The 12,841-nt window shown below is 49.0% G+C and overlaps 1 protein-coding gene across 1 annotated transcript; it reads left to right on the forward strand.

The window, feature by feature from the left end:
• Window positions 1-3,831: 3,831 nt before the first annotated feature.
• LOC311610771 (phosphofurin acidic cluster sorting protein 2-like) lies at window positions 3,832-6,930 on the forward strand (the record flags this gene model as incomplete). The annotated part of the gene is made up of 1 exon (XM_084862295.1): window positions 3,832-6,930. The coding sequence occupies exon 1, from the start codon at window positions 3,844-3,846 to the stop codon at window positions 6,928-6,930; it is 3,087 nt and encodes a 1,028-aa protein (XP_084718421.1). The 5' UTR covers window positions 3,832-3,843.
• Between the last annotated feature and the right edge of the window lie 5,911 nt (window positions 6,931-12,841).

Here is a 12,841-nt window from a genome sequence, read left to right on the forward strand (position 1 = left end):
CACACTTAAAAACAGTTTTAATATTATTTTGTCCATACTACAGAATTTGCCTTAAATTACATAAGTATTTAATCTTTTTAGGTAAATAAAAGATAATATGCTAGTAATGCCATGTGGAAAATAAAAATTCACCACACATAACAAATAGATGAACACATATCACATAAAGACTATACACATAATTTGAATTACTAATTTTTACAGAAAAAATGCAAGAATTTTTTAATATAAAACTTTCACAAAATTTTATAGCCTATACTCCCTTTTACAAACTCTTCCTCAATTTTAACAAATCTTCTTACCCATTCAGAAATAACTATTCTTAGAGAAACTTTCATTTGTCCTTATCCTTCAAATAGGACTCTCCATACTTCAAGCCTTCTTTTATCACAACTATATAATTGCTTCAAACTTAACTGGAACTTTTAACACTTAGGAGCCTTAATTTCCAATGATAAGCACAAAAGTGAACAACCAGCATTCCTTAGATTGACGTTGATGAACATATTTTATTTTTTTATTTGGTTTTTATTTATTTATTTATTTTTTATTGGCTTCCAAAGGGGATTTTAAGGTCAAAAGGAGTTTTGGGTGTGCCCAGATCCTATTCATCAAAATCTGGGTAAGCTCCTTATTTTTTGGTACTAAGATTTAGGGTGTAGAGACTTGGTGAGTCAAGGTCCTATTTGTTCCTCATTCCAAGCACGTGGAATAAGAAGTCAGTACTGATAAGAGAATTCTGCCAGTGCCCTTGGCTCTGATAAGAATTAAAAAATGTCCATGTGTCTTCTCAGGTGGCTCTCTACATCTCACCCTTTTTTACTAATTAAAATAAAATTTAAACATTAATAATAGGGCTCAAAAATAAAAAACACTTGCAAACAATGCCAATGCAAAAACTAAATTACATACATGTTATTTTTGCTGATTTCATATAAAAGAAAGAAAAAAATGCACACCTCACCAATCAGGTGAATTGGGGCAGATTTGATTAGCAAACTATATATATATATATATATATATATATATATATATATATATATATATATATATATATATGTTGTTCCATAACATTCCCTAGTTGAAAGGAAACAGATTTTGATTAAAAAGCAGGCATTTGTACAGAAGGTTTAGTCCAATGCAGAAAGCAATTAGTTGGGTGCAGTTAAGATCAAGTAAAGTAGGCCCAGTATCTACAGGGGCCTTGGTGACTCCCCTTTTTATGATAATTTCAAATTCTCCCAAACTATCAGAGAGAAGGGGAAACACTCTTGGAGCAACCCTATGCTTGTTTGTTTGTTTACTTTTTCTAAATCCTATTCCAGTTTCCTATCATCCTTACAGTGGGCAGACTTCTCTACAGGAGTTTTCTTACAACCTCATTTAGTAATTCTGTTGCTTTTGTTCTCAGAAACTAGGAGTATATTAATTGGGATAGGTTAGAATAGCCAGGATTGCATGTTCTAACAGTTAAATTTCTTTGTGAATCAGTCAGGGCCATAGAGAAAATCCAGAACAATTGCTGGTCCTGCTCTGGTTGAGAGCAGCTTCTCTCCAAAGGGAGCAGGTGGAATTCCTGTTCTCATTTTCCCTTAAGTCAGTAGGGAGGGGCAGTGGAGGGACAGAAGGGGAAGGAAGAAGGGAAGGGAAGGAACATGTCTGGACAAGGAAGCTCAGAGAGCAAAAGATGTAGTGGACTTGCTATAGAAGGGGGATGGGGTGTTAGCATTTATTAGTTTCAGGAGAGTTCAGAGATAATCTCTGAAATTTCCTATTTATTTTTTATTGAGAATTTATCTGTGCTTCTCCTTAGAAGCTTATGATTTCCAAATCAAGGTATGCATCCTAATCAATCATTTTCATTTTGGGGCAAGAATTTTTCTAGTGTTATTTTTTCCTGCAAAAAATTAATTTATTTTGGCCATTTTTTAAGTTGATATTTTGAAGGTAAATCTTCCCATCTGTAAAGCATTTGCAAGAAAAGGCTTCCTATCAGGAATATTAATGAGGGCCGGAGACTGGGAGTTCCCAGCCTTGGAGGCACAGTTTCCCATGTTAATTATAGGCGTGTTTGTTGTTGTTGTTTTATATCTTCAGAGTCTAAGCAAATTTTCTAGCGATGTTATGGAGTGGGTCAAACTGTACAGCTTCTGGCTCCATGATGCTCACACCCCTGGAGTCTCATTCAGCCCTCTCATGTGCCTCAGCTTCTCTTCCAGCTATCCAAGGCTACCTGAAGGCCTCTAGCCAGTTTGGCTCAGTGGATAGAATGCAGGCCCTTACAGGTCCTGGGTTTGATTACAGGTGAAAAACATGCCCTTACCTGGCTTGCAGATCCCCAGCCCTTACTGGAACCCCAGATAGGCAACCAATCTATATGTCTCTCTCATTCTCTCTCTCTGTATTTCCTCCTCACTTCCTCTCTCTAAGCCCATGGGAAAAATATACTCTAGTGAGGATAAATAAATAAATAAAAATAAGAGCCAGAGGAAGGGCTAGGAATGCTGGTGGACCACACCGTATGGGCTCTCCCCTGGAAGACCCAGGCAGCTGAATTACAGTTGAGTTGGAATTTCCCCATAGGGCTCCTGCTTGGCGTGAGGAATCATCTCTGACAGCTCGACAAAGATTCTTAGTTACTTAAGTAAAGCTGAGATCCACATCAGAGGAGGATGTAGCCCTTATACAGTGAAGGTTATTTTGCTCAAACTCTCAGAAAGCAAATCCAAATGAAAACCCAGAATTAAAAACCAGCCACCAATGTTTCATCTTATCTCTCCTTAGTGGTGGTTCTGTCAACCCTTAACCTTAGTTCCACCTTGAGGATTTAAAAATACAGCTCAAATATAGTCAGAATATCTACCATAAGCAAAGGAATATTCTGACCCAAGAGACAACTTAGCCAAATTCACCTGACAGGCAGGGAGCTGGCGGGCCCAATGGGCCCTTTGTTAGGTCTGAGCACCAGGTCTGGGCCTGCAGGCTGGTCCTGATGAGCTTCTTTGGAGTCCTGCCACAGGAAGACAAGTAAGTATCAATGTAAGCAGCATTCATCCCTGTGCAGAGTTTTTGTGAGTTTACTGGAGCCCAACTGTCAAGAACTACACAAAAACAAAATCTCAATGTATTGCGGTAGTGCTCCAGAGAATGGCAGTATTGCATCTTATTTTATACATTATAATAAAAAGTGGAGATGTATGTGGGTTACATGGAATCCATTGCTTAGGGAGGCAGGAGAGAGCAAAGCAAGGAAATCTCTGGGATTAGATAAAAAGCAAAACGATAGACGCATGCCTCTCTTATACAGGTACCTACGAACTAGTTAGCAGTCAGCAATGAACTCAATAGCAATGAGCAGATCTGTGGTCTCTGCAGAGCCCAGAGCAGTGCCTGCACTTGGAGGTGTCCAGAAAAAAGAAAATTCCTTTGACATTACAAAGGTGTGTTATTATAGATGCCAAAAGACAATAGACATGCTCAGTGAAGGTAAAGATTGACCTTTGTCAGGGAAGACACTGGCCTAGCACATGACCACACACCATAAACTGCTTTTAGATAACAAGTTTTAATTTCAGGTCAACTTTGTGGTTAATTTAGGTCTCTGAGTTTGAAAGGTCACCATGCAGGCCTTACCTGTGCTAGTCACAGTCAAGCATGTGAACGTTTTTCATCCATTCTCACCTTGGATCACTGTGTTCCTCCTCTTGCCACCAATCATGTCCCTCCTCTGTCCCACCACAGGGGGAGAAACCATCAGGTACCTGTATGCTGCAAGAAGCTGCAGCTTCCTCATTACCTGCTGGCCTGGCCCGCTGGCCCACCGTGCTCAACACCCCAGTGCCCATGAACCTCTTCTCTACCTGGGAGGTGGACTGCTCCAGCCCCAGCTGCGTGCTCAGGCTGTGCAGCCTGACTTTAAAGAAGCTGGTGATCTTGAAGGAGCTGGAGAAGGAGCCCATCGCCATGGTGATAGCAGTGCAGATGCAGGGCTCCAAGGGCATCTTGAGATCCCATGAAATTTTGCTGCCCACTAGTGGACAAGTGGAGACAGACCTGGCACTGACCTTCTCCCTGCAGTACCCACACTTCCTCAAGGGAGAAGGGAATAAGCTCCAGATCATGCTGCAGCAGAGGAAGTGCAATAACAACCAGATCATCCTGAGCTACAAGACACTGGCCACAGGTGCCATCCACATGGCTGAGGTGATGCAGCGACCCCCTGAGGGTGTCCAGGTGCTGAGCCTCAGTGGCAGCATCCAGGAGTCCTCCATCAGGGTGGCTGAGATCTGGATTTCCTTCCTGTCCAGTCAGCCCATCAACTACAAGGACCTCACCATGCAGACCAGCCCCAAGGCCAAGCCCACAAATAACTACACCGAGGGGAAATCTGAAAGCTTCTCTGAGCTGGAGGCCAGCTACAATGTGACACCCAGGCAGGACCTGGAAGAAGATGACTTTGACCTGAGTCAGTCCGAAAAGCAGCAGCGATGCATGCAACGCAACTTGAAGCAGAAAGTCATGGTGCTGCTTCCCAGGTCCAACATGACAGAAGAGGTCCTAGACTCAGAGCAGGACCCTACAGAGCATGTCCCCGAAGTGGAAGAGAATCTGGACCTTCTGTATCACAATCTTGATAATCCCAGCAACAGTGACCCAGACATGGAGGATGATGGCATCATCCTTAGCAACACCAAGACCAAGACAAGACAACACTTTGAAAGCCTGGCACACTGCAGCTGGCAGATGGAGACGAGGAGCATACACAGTGCCCGGAGGCAGAAGGAACCTCCTCGGCTGGCCAACATGCCCATGAAGGCCCAGGGCCCGAGCAGAAAGCTGTTCAGTGGCAGTGTCTCTGATTTGATGGCCTACCGCACCCCTGCCACCAAGGTGGACAAGACCTGTGTCTTTTCCCTATCGAGCCAGCCCATCAGCCACCTGGACAGAGCCATGCCGGCCAGCACCAAGGCAGATAACTTCTCTGAAGGAGACTCTGAGATTGTCTTCTCTGAGCTGGAGGTCAGCTACAATGCTGCTCACAGGCATGACCTAGACAAGAAGCCGATAAGAAGAAGAAGGCCCATGACCAGGCAACGGAACTATCAGCAGAAAGTCGAAGCCTGGCTGCACAGGTACCAAATGACGGAGGAGGTCCTGGACACAAAGAAGGACCCTGAAGTGCAATTCCCCGATGTGGACAAGGATGTGGCTGATCTGTTTTACAGGCTGGTGAACCCCAGTGAGAGTAGCTCAGATAAGGAGGATGATGACCGTCTCCTAACCCCTCCCATGCCTGAACTCATGACATACTCTGAAAGCCTGTCAAGTGGCCCAGATATGCAGGAGGACGACGGAGTCCTAGGTACCCCCAAGCCCAGGCCCAAACTCAGGTCATACTGTGACAGCGTGTCAAGTGACAGCAGCTCTGGCTGGGTGGCCCACAGCATGCCCAACCCTAGGGAGCCGCAGGCACAGCCTGAGGACAGCCCGGAGGCAGAGACCTCTGCCCAGGACAAGCTCACTAAGAAGCTGCCACCCAGCAGGCACACCACCAAGACTGAGTCTCTGGTCCTCCCCTCCAGCAGCTCCAAGGGGAAGCAGACCGCCTGCTGGGGCCGGTGCAGGTCCCTGAATGAGTCGTCCAACAGCCTGATCCAGGAGAGCTGCCCAGTGCCACAGAGCCACCTGCAGGTCGTCAGGAAGACCGTGTGCGATCAACTGAACAACATCCTCATCTCCAATGACTGTCTGCCCAGGAACATCATCCTCATCAGCATCTCTGACAGGCAGGGGCAGTACCTGTCGGACGCCCTGCAGCAGCACACGCTGCCCATCGTGTGCACCTGCTCCATGGTGGATGTCCAGGAGGCCTTCAGCTTCATCATCTCCTGGATGCAAAGATACTGCGACTGCAATACCCAGGCCCCGATGCCAGTGAAGATCGCAGTGGCGGGGGCTCAGCACTACTTCAGCACCGTGCTGGGGGTCTTTGTGGAGCAGCTGTCCCAAAAGAACCCTGACTGGCTGGGCTACATGCGCTTCCTGGTCATCCCGCTGGGTTCCCACCCTGTGGCCAGCTACCTGCGCTCTGTGGATCACCGCTACAACAACCTCTTTCAGGACCTGGCCTGGCAGGACATGTGCAACCATCTGGAGGCCCAGAGATCTGTGCAGAACATTGTGTTGAGAATCACAGAGTACATCAGAGGGGCCAACTGTGTCCATCAGCTGCCCATCGCAGAGGCCATGCTCATCTCTCAGCCGAAGAGCGGGGGCAAGTTGTCCTCACAGAAATTCATTCCCTTTGTGGGGGCAGTGAAAATTGAAATAGTGGAACCAATTTCAGCCACGTCAGGAGACACAGATGGTGCGGTCCCCTCATGCTCCTACATGCCTTTGTCCCCCGCCAGGGAGGCCTCACACAACCCAACCTTCTCCTCATCAGTGAGTGGAGGCCTACCTTCCTCCATCCAGGGTGTCAGTGCTGAGCTGATGGAGCTTCAGGTGGATTATTGGATGGCAGCCCAGCCCACAAACAGGAAGAGAAATGGGAAGAAGGAAGACCTGCCTACCACCAAAAACACACTCCAGTGCACCTTCCGGTCTCTGCAGGTCAGCAGGCTGCCCAGCAGTGGCGAGGATGCAGGCACGCCCTCAATGTCCCTGACTGTGGTCACCAAGGAGAAGAAAAAGAAGGTGATGTTATTGCCCAAGAAAGACAAGGGCAAGGCCTTGGAGTCCAAAAGCCAGTGCATCCAGGGCATTGGCCGCTTGCTCTGCTCAGCTAAGAACCAGGAGAGCAGGCAGTGGGTCCTCATTGATGGTGTGGAGTGGGACGACGTGAAGTTCTTCCAGCTGGCAGCCCAGTGGTCCTCCCACGTCAAGCTCTTCCCCATCGGCATCTTCGGACACTCCAATTCCACCTTCTAGCCCTCCCCCTCCCCCTGCCCTTCACTCTGCCTGGGCCAAGCCCTGAAGGGTCCAGCTGCTTTTCTGTTAACAGTTCAGTTTACTACAGATACAGACCCTGAAAACACAGAGAAACTGTTTTAAGTTAGAATGTTATCACAGCTTGGAACCTAAAAGGGTTGCCCCCCCTGGGACCCCAAATGCTCTGATTAAGAACAACATTCCAGCAAGTGGGAAGTCAGGTGGTGGGAGGTCACTGTTGAACTGGAGCATGATGGAAGGCGTGTTTTAGCCTCAGGATCCCCAACACTTTCGGTGAGAAGGGTTCTGGTCTTGGAGACCTGTCCTTCCTGGAAACCAGGGCTCTGCTTAACCCTGGGAGCTGGCTCCAGCCTGTACCCAGACTCAGAGCTGGGATGTCAGAGGCGAAGGGCTGGCCTCCCATTGGGGCATCCGGAGCACAACATGGAGGCCGGCCAGCCCAGCCTTGGACCCCTGCTGCCAACCAGCCAAGTGGCCCCAGCACCATCCTCTTTTGGTTCCCAATGAACTCCTGCCTTACCGAGCAAAATAAAAATAAAAAATAAAAAAAAGAGCTGCATGGTGCAGACCCACAGGCACACGGGCTGGACAAACCAGTGCCCTCCTTCCTGGGCAGCGACCCACCTTCGTCCCTATCTCTTCATATGATCACAGAACGTTCGCTGCCATGCAACAGGTGTTGGACCAGCTATTGACAAGGTGAGCAACCTGCCTCTCCACAGCACGGTGGTCATTTGGCCACTTGCTGGCTGTGACCTCTCAGATCGCTGCATCCCTCTGAGTGTTTGTTTCTAAGAACATGAGGTGAGTCAAGGAGCAACCTCATAGGGTTTTTGTAGGGACCCTGTAGGGTGTTCCCTAAAGCTTTCTCTGGGTGCCTGGACAGTGGATAGGTCTGCAGCAGGGGCTGTGGCTGTGCTAGTTGGTCATTTTTCTTCCTCATATGTGATTCTTCTTGGGGCCTTTGGCTAAGCTCTTTTCTCTTGTCATAAAGGGACTGGAGATTCTGTTATTGGTCTCTGTCCTGGTGAAGCCAGAACAGAAACCCCAGGGTTGAGCAGTGGGGCCCAGGCTCTCCCAGCTATCTGTGATGGGGCTGGTTTGGGCTCACTCATTCAGCAAATATATCAGAAGTCTGCCAGTTACCGACATGTGTCTAGGCACTGACCATAATCCAGTGCACAGGGCAGACCCCACGACTGCACTCCAGAGCTTCCTTCTAGTCGGGAGTGATTCAGTCATCCTAGGCTGCGCAGGCTTGTGGTGTCCATGGGACAGCCGATGTGACGTCCTCCTGGCCTCCTCTCCCTGTGGCTGCATCTTCCCAGACCGTGAAGAGGAAGGTGAACCTCTGTTCCAACAGAAAACGTGAGTAAGTTTTGGGTCAGAGCCAGGAGGGGGAGTATGGGGAGTGTGAATTCAAGGTGCTGGCAAACCCCGGATCCCACAGATGGTATGATTTCTGCAAGAGGGCAGAGGTCTGAGGGCTTCTAAAAAAAAAAAGGGAAGGCATCAAAGAGAGTTGTGCATGTGGATATGGGTGGTGTGGGAGAGCAGTGGGAGTCAGAGAGAAAGTCAGACCCTCAAAAATTCATACCCTTCAGCTCTTAATCCCAGCCCTGCCTGCACCCCTATCCTGGGACCGTGTTCACTAATCTGGTAGAACCTTCTCAATGGCAGCTTGGCAAGTGTACCCCGCCCTGTGGGAGTTGAGTTTCAGTGGGAGGTGAAGAACCCCACAGGCAGTTAGTGAATTAGGCAGCATGTAGGTGCAGGAGCCAAAGTTTGAGGTGATAGGAAAGCCCTTGGAAGCCAGGGTAGGAGACAGAGTTTGTTTGCTCATTGACCATCTATTCCTGGAGCACCTACTGTGTGCCAATGAGTGACATGAACAGGGAGGACACCAGCCTTCCCTGTCCTCATGGAGTTGACATTTTGGTGGGAAGGTAGTGGGAGGAGACAGGGACACTGAGAGAGCATGTCAGGTTCCCTTGAAGAAGGGGACAGGTGGTTCCCTCATTGTTCCAGAGCTGTCAGTTAGGAGGGCTTTCTGCCAGCCCCTCCTGGGTGACCAGGCATGTCTCTGCCAGAACTGCCAGACTGAAGGTGGACAAGGAGTAGGTCTGGCCTCTGGATGGGCAGGAGCAGGAAGCAAAGGACCTTTGGGAGGGCCATGTGGAAGGAAAGAGCACACCTAAGACTCTGCTGCCCACCTCTCTCTCTCCTCAGGTCCATCTACTGCATCCTGGGCATCTGGTTGGGCCAGTACCTCCACAATTTCCCAGCCTGATGATGCTGTTGGCCTCCATTAAGCCATCTGCCAAACTCAGGCCCAGTGCCTCCAGTCATGGCTGGAGCACCTGAGCGCACTGAAGCCGAGACAGGAGGAGGAGGAGGCCTCAGGGGGTGGTGTGGTGAGTGTGCCTTTGGAAGGTACACAAAAGGCAGTGAGGGTGGTAACATGTGCTCCTCTTGGATCTACAGAACCAGCTCCAGAGCAACATCAGGAAAACCCTCCAGAGGCAACACCACCCTAATGACTTCTCCAGAGCCAGGGCCGGATCCAAGCCCAGCTTTCACTGAACTTCAAGGGACAGAAGAACCACCTGCAGCATTCCAGCAACTCACCCAACTCGTGCCATGGCAGAGAGTGCACCCTCATCCCCATTTAGATACAATGTTAAAAATTTATGTTCATGTTATATATGTGTATAATTTACTGTAATTTTTATATTTAGTAACATAGATTGTATTGTAGAGAACCTTTAATGAAATACTACTAAACATAACATTAATTTAGTTTCTATAAGATTTAACCCTATTAACCCTCAGAACTTTGAGCAAGTCTGTTTTTCTGGACCCTGACCCACGCAGGGAGAACTGTCCTCACCTTCTCCACCTGCCCTTCCTGGACCCAGGACTCTGCTTCCCAGGGGATTTGGCTCCCTCGGTCCTCCTGTTCCCAGACTCAGAGCTGGGTGGCCAGAGGCCAAGGGCTGGCCTCCCATGGGGCATCCTGAGCCCAACATGGAGGCCAGTAGGCTCAGCCCTGGGCCTCTGTGTTGACCCCAACACCACTCACTCGGGCTTCCAAATAAACTTGACCCTCAGAGAGCAAAAATAAAATAAAAGGACGTACAGTGCAGGCTGCCCAGGAACAGTGACTGGACAAAATGATCACATACTTAGTGTCTAGCTTCCTGGGCAGCATCCCCACAATGGTCCCCACCCACCCTCTGTGTTCATACAGAACAGGTGCTACTAACCAATATGGGTGGGACCAACCATGTCCCAGATGTGCCCTTCCCCTCCACAGCACAGTGGCCACTCAGCCACCTCCTTGCTGTGAGTCTTTAAGTCACTGAATCTCTCTGAGTGTTTGTTTCTCTGACCATGGGGAATACTGAGTTCCAGCTCATAGGGTTATTGTAGAGACTTGGGGGGGGGGGTCCCTTGTAAAAACGGCTCTCTGGGTGCTTGGACACTGGAGAGGTGGCTGGAGAGGCTGTGGTCATTTTCACTTCTTAAAGAAGCTTCTGCCTTATTTGTGATTCTTCTCAGGCCTCAGGCTAAGCTATTTTCTCTTGTGATAAAGACATTGGAGATTCTATTAGGGTCCCTGTCCTGGGTGAAGCCAGAATAGAAATCCCAGGGGTGAGCAGGGAGACCCCAGGGTCACCTAGCTATCTGAGATGTGGCTGGTTTGGGCTCATTCAGTCAGCAAATGCCCTGCCCCCAGCACTGTACTCCAGAGCTTCCTTCTAGTCAGGAATGATCCAGTCACACTAGGCTGCACCGGCAGGTAGTGTCCACAGGACAGTCAATGTGAAGTATTGCTGCATTTTCTCATATTTTGCAGCAGAAAGTGGATTTCTGGACCAGCAGAAAAAGTGAGTTTGGATCAGAGCCATAAGGGGAGTATGAGGACTGTGACTTGGAGAAGGTGGCAACATCCTAGGTTCCATGCCTTGTGGGATTTTTGCCAGAGGTCAGAGGTCTGAGAGCTTCTCCTAGAAAGAAGGCAGGGAGTCAAAGAGAGCTGTGCATGTGGATTTGGGTGGTGTGGGTGAGTGGGGAGGGGATGGGGCTGGACCACTCAGAGAAGAGCTCCCAGAGGCTGGGGTTAGGCAGGAGCACAGAGCCGCTCAGGTCAGTGCCATGGCCTGTAGGCTGGGGGACTTCATGGGGTTGGGGCTTGAACTGGGACTTCAGTGATGGAGACGGGAGGTTCCCTGCCTTGGAAGCACACAAAGGGCAGTCATGGTGTAACATGTTCTCTTCCTCGTTCTCCAAAAGCAGCTCCAGAGCAAGATGAAGAAACACCTCAAGAGGAAACACCAAACTTCAGGCACAGCTGTCACTGAACTTCCAGATGTGGAACCACCTGCAGCATTTGTGCAACTCACCTCAGCTCCTGGGAGGCCTGTGGTCCTAGATCCTGGGCCACAGTGTGTGTCAGCTGCCACGGCCGACAGGGCTCCCTCCCCTCCTTTATATGAAGTTTTAAAATATTTGTATTTATCACATATATGTTTATAACTTTACTGTATTTTTCTTAAACTATCCAGTAACATAAAATCTATTTTAAAGAAAATGTAATGAAATACTCTTAAACATAAATTTAATTTAAATTCTATAAAATTTAACTCTACAATCCTTTAGAGCCTTGAGCAAGTCTGTTTCTTCTGGGCCTCCATGGTGTTACTATGGGTCATAGGTTGGGAATAATTAGTCTCTCAGGAGCCATCTGCTGTACAAATGTGAGGCCCAGCACAATGGGAATTCAGGGAAATTGACCAAGGAGCATTGGGTCAGGGACCCTTTATGCCAGGGCTACCCCTGGGAACCCACATTTTGTTGACATCTACCACCAGCACATGGGCAAAGCATGACATTAAGCGCCCCCTGGCGTCCATGTTGCAGAATGCTGTAGGGTTTAACCAGCAGCAAGCAGTTCCTGAACACTGACTGCCACCTGCACCTGGACAGAAACTCCACCCTGTCCCACTGGCACTGAACAGCATTCTGAGCATCTCCTGTGTTGGCCCTTAGCATTGAAGAGGGGACAGGGAATGTCTCAGGGCCCGGGGTCCACACTCACCTCCTTTCCAGGCACTGCTTTCAAATTTCCTCTGGGGTCAGAGCCTCTTTCTGCCCTCAGCCCCTGAACTCTGGTTCAGCTGGGCTTTTCCCTGAGGCTCTCCCACCTCCCCAGAGCCCTGCGGCCATTCTTTCTCACGCCCAAGGCTGAACGAGGTTGTGGAGACAGCCTGGCTTCTCCCTTTATATCAATCCTCTTCTGTGCTCTGAACCACCGGGTGAGGATGGACTAACAGCCTCGTAGGGCTCCCCACCATGGCACAAGCTACACTGTCTCGGGTCAAGTGGGTATTAACTCTGGACCACATCCAGGGTCCCTGCTCTCAAGGAGATCAGCCCTGTTGGTTGACGCAGATAGAAAGGAAATTCTAATGGAGTGTGATGAGTCCGACCACTGACCCTGAGGACCATAAGCACTCAGAACGTGAGCCCATCCCGGGGACATTACACAGGCTCTTTAGGATGCAATTCCTAAACCAGAAAGAGAAATAAATACTTGTCTACCCTCTTCATCCTGATCTCACAATGGCAGCCAATGAAAGCTGTGTGAAATAAATGGAGGTCTGGAAGTCCAGGGGCAGGTCCACCTTAGAGCTCCGTGGTGATGGTAAGTGCATCTGTGTGCACGGGCAACGGGTCTGAAGGGGCAGCCACCCGCCTTGCGTGGAGCGTCTCCTTACCTTGGAAGCTCAGAACTGTGGTCTCACATATGCTGTTTCCTATTTCCAATTATACTTTCCAGTTTGGCTCTACTTTCCAGGGTCCTTTCGTGTTTCACAGCCATCCTCAA

Source organism: Pipistrellus hanaki (genome assembly GCF_964339955.1).
Source record: "Pipistrellus hanaki genome assembly, chromosome: 16".
In the NCBI taxonomy this organism is placed as follows: Eukaryota; Metazoa; Chordata; class Mammalia; order Chiroptera; family Vespertilionidae; genus Pipistrellus; species Pipistrellus hanaki.